Here is a 20981-nt window from a genome sequence, read left to right as displayed (position 1 = left end):
TAGGAAATTAATTCACAAAGGAGCATATCTACCTATATTAATGAGTGGAAAATAACCAACAAAAATCACATGAAAGCTTTCATGTGTTACATGTTACCTGAGAAGACCACCTGTGTTGTAAATTCTCATTAAAAAAAAAAGACAACTGCTCAAGAGAGGTTATACTCCTGATATTTCACTAAAAGTGCTTGTCAAATATATCGGACTACAGGCTATAAATCACATTTAATTAATGAAAATGGACTCCTATAGCCGCTGCTGTGCAGTGCTTCAGATGATCAAAAAGAATTCTGGCATGGGATAGTAGCAGTTGAAGATCATTGTCATGCAAATTGTTTTGAAGACATCAACTGATTACTTTTTGACTACTCTATGGAAAGAATGCACTTGATTAGTTTTCAGCGTGTTGCACAGCTCCTTTTGTGAGTTATTAGACCCCTTTCATATTTGCATACCTGTCAACATAGAAAATGGGGGGGGGAAGCATACTTGAATAGAAAAACTGAGACAGGTCCTTTAAATTCACTTAAACATATTAGCTGCTTTGAGAAATACAGTGATAACCTAATTAATATTTACCATTTCTATTATTGTTTCGTATTTTGTTTAAAGACAGGTGAAATCAGCTCTCTGTCAGGAACTTTGCAGCTAAGATCCACCTCTGAAAAGACAGATAAGCTTCTTTTTTTCACACATGTTGAAAAAATATATGATGTTTGAGGCACACGTATACTGAATTTTCTGTTTTGAATTTCTCTGAAAATGTGGGAATATTTACAGAAGGCAATGTTCAACAACTTCCTACTCTCACAGGGGATTTGTTTTACAAACCACTTAGATTAATGTTCACCATAGGACAATTCAGATCCTAAATCAGACCAGGATCTAATGCTGTTATAATTTGGACAAAACCCTTCAGTTTGACATGGTGCAGTTTGTGGTGTGTCTGATGAGTTGCATAAAAAAACCCCAGCATAACACACCACAGCAGTTAGTGATCCAAAAAGAGCATGTCTGTGCTGTGCAATGGAAAGGGGATTCAGATGGGCAGCGATTCCTGAGCTGATGCTGATGGGTCTGGAGAGTCACAAAGTACAGCACCATGCAGGCATACCTGCTTAGATCCAGAAGCAGTATAGTGCATTCACCCAGTGCTGCAATCAGTTGATTATAATTAAATTGCTTTAGACCTAGGTTATTTCCTGGCCAGGAGCATTGGTTTCATCTCCTCCAGGCTTCCAATTCTGGAGGGGGCTCACGAGATAGTCCTTGGGAGTGATGTATTCTCCACATGAAATCATGCCGGTAGCCACTCAACAGCATGAGTGTGGCCTGAAACCTCTTCCTGCAATTCCCTTCTCATACCCAGGTTCATCTGTGATTGTCTGGGAAAAAGTCCTAGAGTATCTCAGCTTGCTGCAGACCTCAGATGGACAGTGAGGTGGGTGGAAAACTGACTGGACCGTCAGGCTCAGGGTGTTGTGATCAGAGGTACAAAGTCTAGCTGGTAGACTTTGGCATCCCTTAGGGATTGATACTGGGCAAATACTGCTTACCATCTTCATTAAAAACCTGAACAGTGGGATAGAATACACCCTCAGCAAGCTCACAGATGATAGCAAATCAGGGGGAATTGGGCAATATGCTGGAGGGAAGGGCTGCAGTTCAGAGGGACCTTGCCACGCTGGAGAAATGGGCCTGCAGGAAGCTCATGAAGTCCAAAAAGGCAAATGCAAAGTCTTGCCCCTTGGGGGAATAATGCCATGCAACAGGAGAGTCTGGAGCCAGCTGGCTGGGAAGCAGCTCTGCCAAGAGGCCCTATTTGGCCATCCTGCTAGACAGCAAGTTGAACCTGAGCCTGCAATGTGCCCTTGCAGCAAGAAAGACTAGCTGCATACTGGGCTACATTAGCAAGAGTGTGGCCTGCAGCATCAGTGGTCCTACCCCTTTACTCAACACTTGTGTGGCCACTCACAACTGTGCCCAGTTTTGGGAATCCCAGGACAAGAACAATGTGACATACTGGAGTGAGAGCAGCAGAGGGCCACCAAGATGGTCCAGGGACTGGGGCACATGACAGGACAGGTCAGGAGGAGGGGCTGGGAGAGCTGGGGTTGTTCGGAGAAGGCAAAGCGAGTTCTTATTGCAGTCTTCAGTTATCTAATGGGAAGATAGAGAGAGAACAAAGCCAGGCACTTCTCAGAGGTGCACGTGACAGGGCAAGAGACACCAAACACAGAAAATTCTCATTGTTTGACCACCTGTGAAGGTGGTTGTTGTTTAATCACCTGTGAAGGTGGTCAAACACTAGAGCAGATTGTCTAGAGAAGTGGTGAATCATCCATCATTAGAGATACCTATAACTTAGCTGGACAAAGCCCTGCACAGCCTGCTCTAGTGCAACCCACTCTGAGCAGGAGGCTGGACTAGAGGACTTCAGAGGTCCTTCTGACAAAGCCGATTGTGCAATTCTGTGTGGTACGAACATCTTGGGCCCACAGGTGAATAAATGTTCCACTATAGGCACAGCAACCAATGTGTTGTTTTGTAGTGCGGTGGCTTCTTTTGCACGTTCAGGAGGAGTAACTCATGAGCAGAAACATATAGCTAAAGGGTAGATCTGTGCTGGGGAGCAGAGTGCATGGCTGCCGCAAAGGCAACAGGACTTGCATGCAGTTCAGGAGAAAAAGAAAGTATGGCTCAATCATTGCGTGTAAGGATTTGAGAAGTGCTTTACATCTGACCAGCTCTGCATAGTTTTTATTCTCTTCATGTAATACAGCTTCCTCTATGGTCTCATCCTGGTCTGGTCTTGTTCAGCCACATCCTTCTCTCAAAACATAGAAACCCACAGAAAATCCAGCTTGGTACCTCTAAACTCTGCTGTGTTTTGAAACTTTGGTTGCCCTTCAGCATACTGCTGCAGCTCTGGGCTCCCTTGTTTGTGCCTGAAGTCCTGACCCAAACTCCTGAGCATCAGGTTGCTGCTTGTTCCAGACCTCAGCTCTGTCCACCAAGCTGGACTTGCCACCCAACAGTCTGTGAAATTAGAGACCTGAAGGATTTTATATTTTCTGTGCCTTGTTGTGGGGTATAGGGGGTGTGTGTTACAGCATACTTATTTCAGCTTGGTTCTTATTCTTATTTAATGTTTATCTCACAGACAATGACTGTTATTCCCCATAAGATATCTCATAATTTGTGTGCAATGACAGTAGCAATAAAGAATTCATTAGAGCAGCTTGTTTCTACTTGCCCCATTAAATTAAAGACAATCAAAAGCAATGTTCAAAAAACTAACCCAGTCAATTCCTGTGCTTTTACAAGTACCAGTAAATCATATGTAACAGGGCAAGCTGTTAAATACAATCAGTCAAGATGAAAAATAGGAAGCCGGTGTTATCACAGCTCTCACCAGCAAGCTTGCGGTGTAAAATGTGCTTCTTTTAATCAGCTTCTGCAAAATCCAGACAACACAACCTCAGCAGGAGGGAGAGGTGAGCTAAGGTCAGCTGAGGGGGGGAAAGTGAGCACCAGTGCACTTGCAGGGATGGAGGGAGAAGAGTCTGCTGCTGCTGTGTTTCCCTTTGCAATCACTTTCCATTAAATGCTGAATAGTGAATACACGGTGGGTTACATTCATGTTGTTCCTGTACTGAACATAAGGATACGCAGCACCATGCTGCAGGTGAAAGTGAGATGTTCAACTGCAAGTTTTCCAGCCTCTTTCCTGGGAACCGCTCTGAAACATGCCGTAGCACAACTCTGTGAGGAAGCGACAGTAAAGTGCCACGGGATCCATGTCAAGTGACGGGAAGAGAAGGAGTAGTTGTTTTAACTCTGCAGCTAACGTTGGATGTTCTGAGTTACCCTGAGATTTTCTATTCAGTCCAAAGAATGGTTCGTTTTGTCAGGTTTATTTTTCCCTTTAGTTTTTTTTAGTACCAGATAAAGAGACTTTTCTTTTTAATATAGAAAGAAAACAATCACTTTCAGATGAGTCAATGAAATAAGTCCTTGTCCTTCTTTTTTTCTTATCAGATTGACTTTAAATTTGAAACAAACACAAAGGGAAAAGCACAAGCGTTAGCAGTTTCTACTTCAATGAATACATAGTCTTTCTTCTACATCTACTTATTTATTCACAGTCTTTCAGTGTCTCATAGATCACAGGAAGCAGAGAGTCTCTAGAGAGAATTAGACTGCTTTTATTCTACAGAACCCATCATATTTACAGCTTTCCTCATTTTGTCTCAAACAACGCGTGCATGGATGTGTCATTACTCACTGAGGACACGACTAGTTGTGGGTATCAGGGGGAAAGGCAGAAGAAAGCTTGAAGTGGCTCTGTAAGTGACTGAAAACACTTCCTTGGGGTTTTTTTAAACTCGCAGACTGCCATTAGTTAACTTATAAAATATGCCTGAGAACAGCTGGAATCCAACTGAATGCAGCCAGTCCCATTGAATTCTTAATGATGTCTACAGCATGTTAGGAGTTGTTTTGGAATAAATACTCAATGCATGATTTGTTAGCATGTTTTCAGTCTGAAGTGTGAAAGCAAGTTGAAGCCTATCCCACTGTCCTGGCTTTTAAAGGCTCAGAAAGGTACAGGCAAATACAAGCGCTGATTCTGCGGCAGCCCTTGAGAAGCTGTCTCAGATAAGGTGTATTTAGCTCTGGTTCCTAGGCTAGCGTTCAGCAATGATGGAGGAATGGAGAAGTGGCTTTGTTTGTCTGCTGTTTTTCCAAGGGATTGCTGAATGATTTAACGTTTGGAGCGTTTTGCCTTGTATTTCTAATGATTTTGCCTTTGCTCCTTCTGTTCAGTTTGAAGCAGGCTGTGTGTGTTAATTAGGAAATGTAAATACCTTTAGAGAACTGTGCATTTGGATGCATTTTTCAAAGGCAAATGCTGTAACTACACCAGTAGAAAACATGAGCAAGTATTTATTCTCAGTTATCTTATTGCCTGAAATATCCATTTCTGTATAAGTACAGCTTTTAAAAGAGAGGAAATGTTGAGAGAGTTGTAACCTTAAATGGAATGTAAATTCATACAAAAATGAGTAGTTTGTGGCTTTGATTCCTGGCTACCGGAAAGGCAGCTTCTCACCCCATGAGCTCCCGTAGCGGGGGGGGTTGGCAGAGACTTGGAAGCTGCTCCTGGAAGCCTGGAAGTTAGTGGTGGTTCCTGCTCTGCCAGGAGCTGTTTGCTGGGAGGCTCAGTGCTAAGAGCCTTCATTACGCAGCCAGCAGGAATAAAAGCCAACGTACAGGCGTTTAGCACAGAGCTAACTGGAGTTCCGTATTTCCAGCCTATGGGCCATAACACTAAGAGTTTGTAGGAAATTTTGTTCCGGGTCAGAGTTAGTATATGTTTTAAAAGACAAATTTAGAACAAAATTAAAACAGTGTGCAGATTCAAGAAATACACTTTCGTGGTGCTTTATTTCCTTTTATAATTATATTTTACATATTTTTGTTATTTTATGATTGTACGCACAACACCTTTTGACATTTCAAACTACATATGACAGTCCAAGTATTATTTGAGGTTTTACACGCGTTCAAGCGGGTACTAAAGACTGAAATGTTTGCCTTGTTTCCTGAGTTACAGTGGAGCATCAGACTTTTTATGTACATTGTAACCTTTGAGTTACTTCTAGTACACTTTGAGGTAGAAAAGATCAAACTGTATCACCTCCTGCTGTGCCATGCCCTGCGGTACAGCATTATGCTGATCCTCACGCCAACGCTCTCCTACAGATTTTTTTAAACCTGAAATTCTAGATTTCTGTGAAATGACAAATTCAGAGCCCAGACTCTTGTCATTTAAAAATGAATTTTCCCTGCGGGAACTTCTCTTGAAATCAGCATGTTTTCTGAATGTTTCTCTTTTAACCAACTAACAGCTGTTGTTTCAAAAGAGAAGAGAAAGAACAAACCCCATTTTTAGAAAAACATTCAGCACAAGCTCTTATTTGAGGTCTGATGCCAGGGACAGCTCTTCCCTAAGATTTCCCTGTGGGTGATCAACTTAGCAGAACGATAACGGTTTGCTCCTGCAGACTGTCCTTTCTTTTGCCTGCTGCGTGCTTCCTAAATCCCTCTCCGCTAAGAAGAGCCACAGAGAGGCCACGAGGACCCTTTTACTTATGAAGGAGAAGTTGAATAATCACTAGCTCCAGGTGCCCCCCTCCCCAGCCCCTTCCCAGCAGGGCTGTGCTGTGCACTGGCTCTTCCCTTGCTGCACAACCCTTCCTCGCTTCCCCGGTTGCTGCGTTGCCGCCCCTACCAGACCTTAAGAGCTCTCCTAATCTTGTAAACTGAAGGAGGGTGGTTATCCTTGTTTCCCCCCCCCCCCCCACCTTGTTATTAATCCTGCACTTCTGTCCTTGCCAAGATATCTATTTGCACCTTTGCTCGCAACCTGCTTCAGGCTCTGCTGATCTCCCACCTTGCGGGGCCGACGTCTCCCGTGCAGCCGCCCCTGACGGGCACTGCCGTCTGCGCCCACGCGTGACTCTCAGTGCTCTCCGCAGACCTTGCCTTGCCCTCTGCAGAACGATGGTTCTTGCTGGGCTTCTTTGCTCTCTTTTCTTTCAACTGAGCTTTAACTGGGGAATTGTTCCTTGCTTTGTGCTTAAGGTTAAAAGGCTGAACTAATTTCCCAGGTGTTCCTCATTGAAAATGTCTCAAGAACAAAAGTACTTAAGTATTTCTATGCACCTGGTTACTGCTGAAAGCGTAAGGAGAACACACTTTCTCTACCGTTGTCTGTGTTTGACATTTGCTGTAGCAAAATTTGCAGAGGAGCTTGGTATATGGCCCATTTGTACATCATATTTTTATTTTGAAAACCACAGAAAAACCAAGGCCTCATTGCCATGAAAAAGTAATGCTCAAATCTGTAACCATATAAACTATACCTAATAAAACAAGCTCTGGTTTTGTCTCACACCTCCCATCTCAGGTTGCTTTCACTCGGTCCTTAGTAATGAAATGGCACCATAAACTTATTTTATGTCCTGCTCTGTAGTAAAGTACAGTGTAGTAGGTGGCAGGCACAGGAAATTTATATCCTCAGTCACTTCACTGTGAAAAGTATTGATCAAAAATGAGAATTTTAGCCTCAACATGTCCAATTTACAAACAGCAGAGAAAATGGAGATGGACCAAAGTAAAGGTATGAAGAAGAGTTCAGTGTTTACCACCCCCTGATGACTGATGGTGCGATTTGCCTATGCACAGTGGGAAGGGGTCAAGGAGGGTCTTAGACCTTCTCCTGTGCCATCCTTCCACAAAAAGCTGGACACAGGGCTTGTGTGTGTGCATGTGCTGTTCTGCAAGCGAATGCTGAGAGACAGTGCTAGAAAATATGAAGCTCGGCTTCTGGTGCGTGGCAAATGCTGTGTCCGCAGCTCGCTGCTTGCAAATCCTGATGCAGACAGAAGTGGAAGGGTGAATGATGCATCAAAAATAAGCCTGATACTGCAACGGTGACTAGCTGTGGCTGTGGAGAGGGTGGAAAACTAGTCATCCAGTAAGTGTCCCTGAAGATTATGATCCCCATATAAAATTATCACTTTTCTCCACTACTGAAATAGCCAGATGACATTTGCATTACGGAGAATGGAAGACAGTGTTAGCTTTTGGACTGCCGCTGTCTTTAAGCACCACCAAGAAAATATGGTTTTATTTTCCTGCTTCAGATACTTCAGATTCTGTGGGACATTTTCCAAGAAGATGTCTGTAAATGTACTCATGAGGGAAGCGAAAGTTAATAAGGCAAACTTGGTTTTCCTTTACGACAAGTGGTTTGCCTTAAATCTCTCTTTTTTCCTGGGTATCCAGGGGCTGTGACACAGTCCTGCAGGCTAAAATACAACCCTTACAAACACTAATGGTAAAAGAGGGAAACAAACAGGAAAATACATTAATGTCTCAGGGATTTGCTTTTTCTTGCTCTTCCTTCTTACTTCCTTGGTGAGTGTTTTCTGCATGAAATCCTGTGGCTGTGATTGTCATACCATGGGCAAACGAGCAGGGCAGGGCTTTCATGTTACTGCACTCAGCGTGGTCCCCACAGCTATTTTGATGGGAGTTGTGGGTGGGCAGGAGGGGTGAGCTGAGCTTGGGTGGCCACTCTGGCTTTCAGATGAAGTTGTATCATCTCCCTCGTATAAGAGGCAGTCAGTGACTGCAGAGCTTGGACAACTGACAGGCGATCCTGAGCCCGTAACCAGAAAGCTCCAGTGGTGGGAGGAATAATAACAGACACTGAGTTGCCTCCCACTGAAAAATTAAAGGAAGAGGAAAGGTTAGCACAAAGTTTCTGGAGATCATAACCCAAGAGCTCTGGGGCATCATGCTGTCAGTGGGAAGAATTAGTGGCTGCAGAAAAAAGGATAAATGCAGAGGTCTGGAGTAATCTGGAGAGCTACAAACACAAAGAGGAGAGGAGGGAGGGCCGGCAGCCTGGCTCATGCCTGGGTCGTAGATGAGCACGGACCAGGTGTTGGTTCAGCCTTGTGGACAGCAAGGCAATGGTATGGCCCTGTTGTGTCCTGCATTGGCACAGTGTGTTGTAGGTTTGTGCAATGAATGTGGTGCACCTCTCTGGCCCTGCCTGACTTACTGCACAGGCAGAGACCCACTCTCCTGTCTGGGACACCACATCCAGCACAGCCAGAGACCCACTCTCCTGTCTGGGACACCACATCCAGCACAGCCCTGACACAGCCTACCTGCTTCTGGTTCTGCAGAAGCCTGCCTGTCTCTTGCCTGTATGAGACCCTCTTGGGAAAGCTGGTCATCAGAAAAGGCAGTTTCCTAACCTGGGGAAAAAGTTGATGGAGCAGGGCCCTGCAGGTAACTTAAGTCAGCTTTGCACAGTCCTACTTAGCTTCTCCTCCAGCCCAGAAGATCCTTGGCTGAGGATGCACAGCAAGGTAAAAAGAGACAGACCACAGAGCTCAGAACAGATAGGATGGGCTACCTGTATAGCTGTTTGTGCCTTAATGGCATTTGTCACTGTGCAGATGGCTGGAGAACAAAGATAGTGCGTAAGGCCTTCTTCTGACCTTCTTTAGTGCTGTGCATGTCAGCTCAGCCACATGCACACAGTCATGCTTGCAGAAGTGGCAGGTTAGCATCCTACACAGAAGTACTGTGTAGCATCATTCTGTGCAAAGCCCAGGATGTGTGTTGGTGAAATACTTATATTTTGCCATTCTGGTATGTATCTTAGTGACATAGTTCTGCACAATTGCAAACAGAATTATAAAACGGGTTTCTTTCTACCTTTATTTTTTCTCTAAAACAGGTCTGAAGAAAGAAGTACAAAAAGATCAGGATGTTAACAGACCAGCTGTCTCATCCCCTAAGAGATCAGCAGTCACAGCCACCAAGCTCCATTCACCAGGTATTTATGAACCCAAAAGCACTGTTTCAGGGAAGATTTAAACTTGTTGACTTTGCATCTCTTGTTAACACACTAAAATCTGAGACCTACTATTGTTAAGTGAAGATTGATTGTGTCCAAGGTTCATTAAGCTGGCTGTGAGTACAGCAGACTTTATCATACCAATGCATGAACTGAATAGACTTATGTTTTCTTGTTACAACCGTGCAATCATCTCTCCTTCAAAACAGAGAGTATTACATGTTTAATGGCACAGGAACATTTTTTTTATCATTTTAATTCTCTTACATAAAAAGAGAACGGATAAATAACAGTGAAACAGAAGACACCTCAGGCAATTACCTGGAGTGATAGTATATTACTCAGAAACTCCTCTTACTGTTTTGCAGAGGCACTAAATTTTCTGGGCTATTTCTATGCATAATTGGAAAAGGGATTATCTATAGAAATAACCTTCAGGGTGCTATTGGGGCATTGTCAACTTACCCCTCAATATTGGGCACTAACACATGGTTTTAGCATTTCTAAAGAATACCTTTGTTTACTTACTAAAATGAAGAGAACTTCTTTCTATCTGTGTCTACTAAGTGTACATTAACAAATGTATAAGGTACCTAAAGGCTTTTGTGAGGCTGACCTTTGGTGAATCTAAATGCTTCTGAAATGAGTGGGCATGGTCCCACTGATTTCATTGTGCTTGCAGTTTATCTTCTGTTCTGTTACCTCATTTTTCAGACTTTACTTAAATAATTTAAATGTCATCTCTACAGCTATATGATACTTAAAATTATGTGGAGTAGAACCCCATGTTTCTTCAGTCGATGGTAAAGTATAAAACATGTAGAACAGCTCTTCGGCTCCTATAACTTGCATCAACAGTCTCTTCATGTTTACTAAACTCAATCCCTATTCTTCTTCTTCCCAACCAACAAAATCAAGAAAATGGAAGGTTGAATTTAATCTTTCCAGGCACCAACAGGACTCAGAATTCTTCTCCTTACTAAGATACTATGGTAAAAAGACGAACTTAACACTGTCCTCTGAATCATATAATTTTCAGGCTATTTAGCACCGGGCGAGATGACCAAGAGAGATCCAAAGAAAAATTTGTTGCAGACAGTGCCAGACCAGCAGCTCACCAGCGTTGATAATGGTGGGAGTCCAGTTTAAGCACCAGCACTGATTGTGGTTGTAGCAGCGTGTTACAGCACAGCTGATTTGCTCCCACTAGAATTAGAAAGCAAAATGAAACATAGGCTTATTTGTACTGTGTATTTGTGTTGTCTTAAGGAGACCTGCATTTCCACGGGTGACTTAATGATTTTCAAAGCTTAAAATTTTGGCATATCCAATTCACACGGCCTCAAAGGTTTCTTCATTCTCACGAGAGGCTGAGTAACTGCCCTCACTCCATCAGACTGATTTAGGATTTCTTAAGCTTGGTTGTCTGAAATTATGGCAACCTAAAATTGTTATCACTGTAAGTATCAAATAGGAAAATAAACCTCATCTTCATTCATTTTTTAGAGTAGCCTTTAGCATTCTTTGAAATAACAACAGCAATAACAAAGCAATAAAGACAGACAATCTTTTCACCTATTTAACAATTTCACAAAATAATCAAAGCAGTCATTAAACAGGACAAGGAGTGAGTGTAGCTGGGGCTAAGGGGCAGTAGCACAGCCTTTCTTCCATCAGGATCACAAACTCGTGTGGCATTTACACTTTGTGATAGGAGAGCATGTGTCCCCCAGGTAACTCCACCACAGCTACATGTGGCCATGGAACAGGCTCTAAAATTTCTGAGTGCCATTTCTAGGTTGTTTTCCCTCTATTACTGGCCTCCTCACATGCAGTTCCTTTCAATCACCGCTGGTTTTTGACTGTCATAAAAATTTTTTTTTAGCCTTGAATCTGATCTTTGGAATTTGGATCGGTCCTCCTGAAGACTTGCAAGGGAGTTTTGAGATGCAGAGTCTTGTAAGGATCTTAATTTTATATACTGATGCAATACCATTCCTCAAATCTGTGTATAGGGGCAGGTGTACATAAGTGCACCATTGCAGGATGGTGCTATCTGTTTCTGACATCTGTCACACTACAGATTGCTTGTTATCAATCCTCTCAAAGTAATTTCCTCACTTACCAAAATGTCAGAAATTGGACAGGTAAAAGGCAAATAAATTGCATTCCCCGTCTAAATCCTCATGGGCTGTGTTAATTATGAGTATATACTTGTTATGTCTCCTTAGTTCAAACACTCAGGTAGATAAAAAAGACCTGGGAGTTCTGAAGTGGATCAAAGGGGTTCAGTGATTTCAGCGTACAGTGGGTCTGCCCCCCTGGTCCCACCATCAGCAAAAAGGACATTCATGATCAGGGCCAGCATCATTAATATATACTCTGTTTTGTGCAGAGCAACAGAAGAGAGACATCAATGGCAGAATAAGCTTAGCAAGCTGCTTTTCAGACCCAAATGAACCGAGAAATTCAGATTTATCCCTGAGGAGCATAGCACAGTTTAATTTACAAGGACAACTTATAATACTGACAAGGACAACATGGAGATGTGCACTTTAAATGTTTCAGTGAGCAGGAAAGCTAGAAAGATAGAAGACAAAACAACCTGATGGGTTTCTGTTTTAATTAAAACTGGACTGATTTCAAGGGCTTCCCCCTACACTTCTCCCTATGCCTTCTGTTGTAACATCACCAAGCTGCCTAAACAACCTGAGATTTTTATACAAAAACGTCAGATATTTATGGCTGTTGCTTTTAGGAATTTCTTCTTTTGTGATAATACCTACTGCCCAGTTAAGACCCCCTTTAAATGAATGAAAGAATCTGTAAGAAAATATCATTCCTGCACAAAAAAGTGTACAGGCTTTAACTGACATGAAAATGTATAGAGGGCAATAGCTATGCTGGTTGAACTCTCCTAATGACAGAAAGTCCTCTCTAACATCCCGTATTGTATTATTTAGGTCTTGCAACATCATGAAGTTAGTTTTGACGTTGCGAAACCTGGTATTCCTCTTTGCAAATGCAAGTCATGGGCACAAAGAGTTTCAAAGACTGTTTTGCACTTGTGGCTCTTTGCAGCTGCAGCATGAGATACTTGGAGACATGAGGGAGCATCTTTGCTGGAGCTAGCTCCCTGTAAGCTTAGCCTGGAGCCAGAACGTAGTCAAGCAAGTTGAAAGATATGCTCCCAGTGGCTCCACACAAGCTGGGGACCTGAAAAAGTAGGAATACACTCCTGGGGTATTGCTCTGACAAAGCCATACTGCTTCGCTGCCTGATCTAGTAGAAGTGCCCTAAGGATCCATTTGCACGCCCAGGCCACAGTCTTAAAGATCTAAAATATCTAAATCACATCTACCCAAATTACCTCTAGAACAATGCTCTACTTCACAAATTGGCTGAAACTCATACCATCAGATGCATCTCTGTGGAAGGATTCTTCTGGTTATTAGGAAAGGGGTGGGTAGTATCCATGGCAGAATACTGTCCCCTGTCACATTCAGTGCTGAGGACTAGTAGGAGACATTGTTTCTGTATTATTTTTCAGGAACTGTATACTACAAGACTATAAAACTACAAGATATCCTTTGTTCAGATTCTTGCACACTCAACCCTTTCTGCTAACACAGAAATGTTCATTTTTCATCTGCATCCAGACCAACGTCCGCCGTCTCTAGTAACACATGGGAACAAGGTGTCTGACTCTATTTTCTCCCCCTTTCTTACTGACTCTAGCTCCTAGGCTAAAAGCTTGAGACTAGTGGGAGGAGCTGAGGAAGAGAACCAGAGATTCCTGGCCAGCATTCAGGAATGAGCATCAGCTGAGGAGAGACTGAGAGTAGCAAAAAGAATCAGCTGTGCAAAGGTGTTGCCCAGCTGACCATAAATGTTTGCAGAGGAGAGTTCTCAGAAAGCTAAGAAGATAAAGACAAAACAGATTGTCTAAGCAGTGGCTTGAGCAGCATGACACTGCCAGAACTACTACTACTACTGCTTCTTGCTTCGTCCTCCTAACTGAGTATATCCAGAGAAATGGATAGCTGACTCAAGTAGGATATGAACTTAATTTAAGATGAAAGCCTCACTTTCTTGAAGTGGCTTATCATGAGTAAGCTTTAGTTCTTGTGCCATTCACGTGACTATGACACTGTACGTGAGCTGATATCCTCACAACAAGCTATACTAGTGGTTTCACATCTTTATACAGGATCAGGCTTGCTTCAAGCCAACTTGGAGCACATCAGAGGAGCCAGAGTCTGTCTGGACCCGTTTCTGTAGGCAGACCATCTAGTGATTCTGGTGTAAGTGATGGTCCAGAGAGAGCCGCCATGCAGAGCCAGTGATGTAACCAGTCAGCATTACGTGGTACCTGGTGGCATTTCTATACATATCTGTTTTGTGCTGCAACTTTAGAAGTGTTGTAAAGGGGAGAGCAAGGGGAACTGGCAAGGTAGACTGCAGTACTGTTGATAAAATGAAATAGTGATATCCCAGTAGCAAGCAAGCCATGCTGTGTTTGCATTCAGGGGAGGACAGCTCCAGCCCCACATTGTCCTAAAATCTGCAAAAGCAAAGTAAATCTGGCACCTGTGTCAAGTCACCAAGCTTAAGGTTCAGGTGGCCAAAGAAATCATGTGTAGAGTGTAAATGTCATCCAACTGTTTTCCACATCCACAATAGGATAAGGTGAATCTCAACCTGGGAGTGCCCGTTTCTCTCACTGGCATTCAGGAGAGTTCAGCATCACATGTCAATATGCAGACCTCTATTCTTGTAGATGTCTAACATAGGTGAAATGAATCCTTCCTTTAACAACCTCGGTTCTCAATAAGACACTCTTAGGAGAGCTCTCCTCAACTTGTAGCAGACCTTCAGGCTCTGGGTCTGAGGTGAGATGACTGTTACAAAGCTTTGAACTTTGGCCCTTAGGGAAACATATTTTGCTGTGCTCTTGCTTTTTTTGAAAGTCATTACAGATCTGTGTGAATGCTACAGACCTTTTTTTCTTTTATAGGGCTGAGTTCCAAAGGCCTTAGAAACACATAAAGGTCACGTCCAGACATATAAAGTAAGTGACCCTGATGGTCTTTTCTTCTCTCCTTTGTAGGACATCCCAAGCAAAGGCCAACCACTCCAAAGAATGGATTCTCCCCCAAACCAGGAGAGAGTCGTGATGCTGAAAAGCAATTTGTTCAGAGACTGAAGGAAAAGTGTGATGAGCAGTCCCGGCAATTAAGCAATATTCGAGATGAGCTTAAAAGGGCCAGCTGTGGCTTTGATGTCTTTGCTATAACAACACAGCACTTTTTCAGACAGGTAAGTGCAATGGGTACTTTTTACCATTGGAAAGATATTTTGCCTTTACACCAGTCACTTGCCCAAATTTATTCCACAGTCATTGAAACTTTGTTCTTGGGAGTAAAGCATGTAATAACTTTGCAACAGTTATTATGAGGAGGGAATTATTATTTGATGCCATGTATTTGAAAATGAAAGTTCAGGAACTTGGAAAAGGAGGAATTGTGACTGAAGCATTTGTCACAAACACAGAGAGGTTTCAGGATGTTTTTAGGAGTGAAGCAGATGCAGAAACTTAGAAGTCCCAGTCCCTAACCGCTACAGCTGGAATGGAAAGTGTAACTGAGATATTGATACTTGCGAACAAATGCAAAAGCAATCCATGCATTTAGTCAACCAAAGGTGTTGGATGAAGGAAAAGATTTGCTTTCTCACAGTACTTATCTACTGTTCCTGTTCACCACAGATCAGGCAGAGTGGTCCCTGTTATAGAGGTGCCAATTCCTGAAGATGTTAGAATAACATTATCTCAGCATTTAGGAGATTACATTCAGCAGGTATAGAGAACATAAAGAAAATGTTGTCACTAATTAGAGAAGCTTATTTATTCACTAAACCAGAGACAAAATGAGTAAAGTTTAAAAGCTGACCACAGTAACCATAAAGGACTTGTAGTTATTGCTTGTTAAAAAAGCCATTTAGTGATCTGGGAAATCTAGCTGGGCTCTGAGGTCCAGACCTGGTTCACCTGATGCCCATGTATTTTGTACCATCCTAGGTTAAGTTGGTGTCCCAACTACTTTGTAAAACAGGCAGACGATCATCAGCAGTAGGACCCAAGGTTTGGATAATATCCTTGATTGCCTGTTTGTCTACTTTTGGAAGAGTAAACTTTCAGTATTACATGGGAGAAAGAAAAGCAAAAACCAAAACACAGATTCAAACAGTCTTTACAAATTCTGAAATACTTTATTCAGTTATTTTTTTGTACTAATGGGAAAGGATACCTTTGAGCAAATACCATAGTTCATACTTTTCCCTAAGTAGGAGCTGATCTTGCCAGGGGGAGCTTCACTGAACTGAAAAAAAACAGGGAATTTTTTAAAAGTACTAAATATTTTAAATACCTTCTCAGGGGGCTTTTCCCCCTGTATTTTTCTTTAGTCTTGACATTTCTGGGCTTGATGGGCATTTGTAAAGCTGTTTTTTTTGCTTTTTTTTTTGAGCTGACTGTGGAGTGTCCTTGATTAAAGCAGAGGGAAACAAAAAAGGGAAGAGCAGTGTCTGCTCAGCTTTGTCTATGCATTGTCCACTGGGGAGAGATTTTTCATCTCATGCCTCATTCACAATTTGCTGAAGGAATTCTGGAAGCTTGGGCATATCTCCTTCGTCTCCTCTGGATATGTTTTAAATGAGAACAGCTGCTGCAGCTGAGCTTTGAGATGACTCTCATCCTGTTGGTGCATGTTAGATCTGTCCTGAGAATGCCTCCTAAATTGAACACCTCAGGGGATTTTATTTAATAGAGTCCTCTCCAAGTCCTGGCCCAGCATAGCTCATGTTCCCAGCTCCTCTGCACTATCAGGCCAGCTGGGGGTTTGCAGTAATAGTCCTCTGAGTGCCTGGAGGGCTTGGAGGTAAAACATAATATACCTGTGGAATTTAAGAGCCTTCAGGCTTGGGCAGGATTAGATGTAGGTTTTTTTCACATGCACTGCTGGACTCGCTTACCTGTGTTCAGCCTGAGTGTCAGTCCCTTCTGGGCTTGCCTGAGTACATATATCTGCACATCACTGCTCAGTGCAGTGCAAGACACTTGTGTCTTGCTGCTTGCTGCTGGGAGCCATGTAACATGGACCCCTCCCAGGCACAGACACCCCTGGCTTCCCTGGGTGACAAGGTGCACAGTCAGCGTGAGCCCAACAGTTATCCATTAGGCACTCGGATGTGGTACCTACATTAGGAGTACAGTTGCTTTAGGCTCCATTTTTAGTGAGTGGAGGCAGGTGTGCATTTCCAGAAGAATATTTACAGCACCAAAGATCTGAATTTCTGCTTGAGGTACTTGCCTCTCTTAACTGAGGCCTCCAGGGAGGCCTAAGGTTGCTGCACTCTTAAATGCAATGCTTGAGAGCCTACATGTAGTGGGATGATCTGGGACTACTCAAGAAATTGCATAATTGGGCAGTCTGTTGTCTTGCAACATAGACACAGACTTCCAAGTTTTTGAGTGTCATTTGAAAATATGATCTGTAGACATTTTCTGAGATGGCATTATTGTTTGAAAGGTTGAGCAAAATTGCGTTGGCTGGATTTGAGTTAGGGCAGCATGGAAAAAGAAACTTTTCCCATTATAAAAATAATAATAATTGTGTTTGTTTCTGAGAAGCCTGCAAGCAAAATGGTTGAGGTCTGAGTAGAATTGCAGTTTGGCAAGGGAATAATATTTGTTCAGGAGCAAGGTGGGGCCTTATTCCAGAGAAGTTTGCAGAGGGCCCAGTCCTACTTTGGTGCTAGGGAGCCTCTTTGGGCTGATAGTCACCCATGGCCTAATTTTAGTATATCTCTTTCTCTCCTTACACCACACCAAAATAATATCCAAAACATAGATTTTTTTCTCTGAATTGGAGCCGAATTCTGTCGGAAAATGTGCTCCCAGGCAGCGAGGACTGGACTGTCTTAAAAGCACCTCAAGGACCAGTGTTTTGCACACAAGTAGGAGTCTCCCCGTGCCCATGGCTCTCTTGTCTTGCTCACACTGTTTCTGTTCTCTCTCCAAAGCTGGGGAAAGCACCAATGCAAGTGGTCCAACAGACATGTTTAGCTGAAGAAAGAGAGGGTCAATATGTAGTAAAGAGTGCTGGCCCACACCAGCAGTTTCTTTGAGGGCTTTCCAATTTTAAGCACTTGCTGTAGCAACCTTAAGGTTGCATGACCATTTTCTTTGGGTTTTGCTGGATTTGTTTTCTGGCTGTTCCAGACCACTGCTGAATGGTATCCTGGAATCATCTCTCTTTCTCAGTTGAAAATGCTCTTAATAGGCAGGATTCATTTAATAGGCATCAAGGAGTGCACGACATGTAGCAGTACTTAATACAGACCCATTAAATGACAGCTAAACCAGTTTGCTATCTTGGGAAAAAGCCTAGGCAATAGAAGCAGGTGATGACAAAGGCAGTGGACAAAAAAAAATAAAAGCAGTGGTTCTGACATAAGCATTTAGCTAGAAAAGTAATGATTGCAGTGCCTGTGGACAGCATGGCTTCTAACTATTATTTAATTACCAGATTAATTAGTTAAGGCCCTCAGATATGCATGCAGGACTCCTGTTGACTTTGGGGACTGCTTCAAACTTATTCTGAAGAGGAGCAGATTGAGTTTGTCCTTAACGTTGGATGTTCATCATGTCAGTACAATCTTTGTGCTGTGAGGGATATTCCAAAGTGAACAACTGACTGGTGGGAGCTGGAGTGATACCGTGAAGGTGACACCATGAAGACTTTTTAGAGCAAATATCACGAACAGCTCCCCCTGACTTGGGTCACTCCTGACCTGGTCTGGCTTGTTAGCCCAGTAAAAATGACAGTCCTGGCCCAGTTTCAGCCCTGTTCCGCAAAGAGGCCAGCAGCAGTCCCTCTTGGAAGTGGTAACAGTGCCATCTAAAGGAGAGTAGCCCAAAGTGACAAATTCTGGAGGGTAAATCCTTCTGGACATAAACAGGGAGGAAAAAAATCGCACTTTCGTATCTCTAGTACACACAGAGCAGATGTGTTTTTGCTGAGGTCTGTCATGGCCAAACCACGGTGAGGCCCTGGAAACTGGGATAATCCCTTTCTGCCAGTACAGCATGCACAAACAGCTGAAAAGTGGAATCTGGTTAGCAAGTTCTGCCTCTGAAATTTCAAATTAGGACTCCATATCTAGAGTGCATGTGAGGGGAAGGGATCCTTTCTGGGCTGCAGATCCCAAGGGTGGGAGCAGGTAAAGGAAAGGGTTATGCTGGGGTAGTCTGTCCCATACTCTGCATGGGCATGGAGGGATTTCCAGATTTGCAGCACGGCCTCGTGCTGCCGTCTTCATCACAGGGGGAAAACTGCTCAGGACAGGTCCCAGCACATGGGCACAATCGGATCAGCTGGGAACGGGGGAACCACACAGATGCCCTGAACAACAGTTGGGACAGCATTGCAGTACTTGATGGTATCCAGCACTTTGTGTCTACCAACACTGGGAAAGACGTGTCACCAGTAACCAGTGTGTGTGTTTGTCTACGCGCCTGAGTGTGGGTTACTTATGGGTGGGTATACAATACACATCTTCCAGACAAGTAAATGCATGTAGCAGCATCCTGCAAAATCTAGGATGGACAAGGAAAACCTTTTCCCCCATTCAAATAACTGGGATATGTGTGTGCTTGTGTCTATTTTTCAGAGTAACGTTTCTGTCGTATGAATGGACAATGTGCCACCCAGTGTCACATAACTACCTTGTCCAAATGCTAATGCCCTCTTGTGTTAGAGGCAAAATTGGTTGCACCAGTTGTAAGTTGCTTGGCATTTCCCACCATTGTCTCCAAAACAGTAATTTGGGCTAACATTTCAAGTGCTTATCTCAGGCTGAGCTGAAAATAGTTTATTTTCACAACTGTCTCTGAGAATGAGTTCAGGAGAAATCTATCTGTTGTTCATGCCTGGTGGTGGCACAGTGGTAAGAAGCCAGCACTTATCAGAAAGGGTGACCTTCTGGCTTTCAGGGGTACTACTTTCCCAACATTTGCAAAATATGTTAGAATTTGACCCAAGAATAGTCCTTGGAAAAGTGCCGCTCCTCCCTCATCATTATTACAGCTTGGCTAGATTTCCTGTATTGAGCAAGTTCAGTCTTTTCTTTGCTCCTGCTGGAGACCAGAGCAGTCAGAACAACTCAATCTTTTCATTCTGTATCCTGGAAAAAATCCATTTTGGACTCATCAAACCCTGACAGTTCAGGGATATGAATCAAAAACATTTTATTGCAAGACAAACAAAACACTTTATTTACTTGGGAGGAAAAAGTTAGAAAGAAGCTTTGTCATCATTTAGGGCTTTCTAAACTGCTTTTAAAGTAGAAATGCACAAGATTTGGTATTGGGGGTTACTAGTTAGGGTAGAACAGAGCTTTAAGACTCAAGAGGTGCTCCTTTACTTGCAAGTGTTGCGATGACAGGTCTATAATGCGGCTGCTGTGAGACCCACAGGACACTCACACATGGTTGATCTGCCCCAGGGACAGATCAGGGTTTGTGAACTGAGGGAAATTGCCTTCTGTAGGCCCCCTGCTTATTTGCTGTGGATGCTAAAAGACAGGCAGTGAAAAGGTAAGGTGCTGTAGGAATAGAAACCTTAAAGCAGCTGAATATTTTTCCCCTCCTCATCATCTGGGTAACTGGATGTTACCAGAGGATGCTACACAGGGCCTAGGTGAAGATGATTTCATCCAAGCTCTCCACCTCTGTGCCAGCGTGTCCCGCATTTTCTGCTCACGCAAGACCTCTCGGTGCTCAGTGCTCTGCTGCTGTGACTGCAGAGCCAGACACTCGCCGCACTGCGCCCTTCGGGTCTGCCAGCAAAACCCACCTCTCACCTAGCACAGGATCTAAGGGATGTTTTTAATCTCCCTGTGCCTCAGTGCCTTGCTGTTAGATGGGGACACCAGGGAACTGCCATCCCATGAGGGCGCCGTGGAGGAAAAGAATTAGTGTTTGTGATGCATTCCGATATCGGGGTGAGACGACAAAAGAACAGCCTGTGAGGAAAAACAGCACTTTGCAGTCAGTGCAGAAGATAGCATGGGTAATAAATAAGGCCTTGGGCTACATAAGAAATGAAGATAAGCAAATTCTGAAATGAATACTGGCATGCCTATTCACTGGGCAAAGTGGGAGTACTGGGCTGTGCTGTACCCCGTGCTGTGGCTGTACGATGGATCCACCCCACGGAGCAGACATCCATCCACCTGGGTACTGCACCGCTTCACTGTGCTGCTGCTGGTTTTTGGATGCAGTCGCACACCCATCAAAGGGGCGTGGGGGTGTGAGCCAGCTGGAGTGGAGGTGATGGTGGGGGATATTGGCTATTGCAAGAAAAGAGCGAGAAATGCCCTGCTGAGGGCTTCTGGGGTGGGCACTGCGTGAGGTGGGAGTGGGGCCGGGTGGTGCAGTCTCCCACTCCATACATTTTAGCTGTGCGCTCCT

At 43.5% G+C, this 20981-nt stretch overlaps 1 protein-coding gene across 5 annotated transcripts in view; it reads left to right on the top strand.

Moving 5' to 3' along the window:
* The window catches only part of MTUS2 (microtubule associated scaffold protein 2), a 347620-nt gene that overhangs the window by 270683 nt on the left and 55956 nt on the right, over window positions 1-20981 (top strand). For all 5 annotated transcript variants that reach the window (XM_087758305.1, XM_087758306.1, XM_087758307.1 and 2 more), the window contains 2 exons: window positions 9329-9427; window positions 14559-14767. In XM_087758305.1, the coding sequence (XP_087614431.1) occupies window positions 9329-9427; window positions 14559-14767 (308 nt within the window). The remainder of the gene's footprint in view (window positions 1-9328; window positions 9428-14558; window positions 14768-20981) is intronic.

The sequence above is a fragment of the Nipponia nippon genome, unplaced genomic scaffold (genome assembly GCF_047370975.1).
Source record: "Nipponia nippon isolate SJK-2023a ecotype South Korea unplaced genomic scaffold, ASM4737097v1 scaffold_2, whole genome shotgun sequence".
NCBI classification, from domain to species: domain Eukaryota; kingdom Metazoa; phylum Chordata; class Aves; order Pelecaniformes; family Threskiornithidae; genus Nipponia; species Nipponia nippon.
This window is presented reverse-complemented; position numbering and strand designations above follow the sequence as displayed.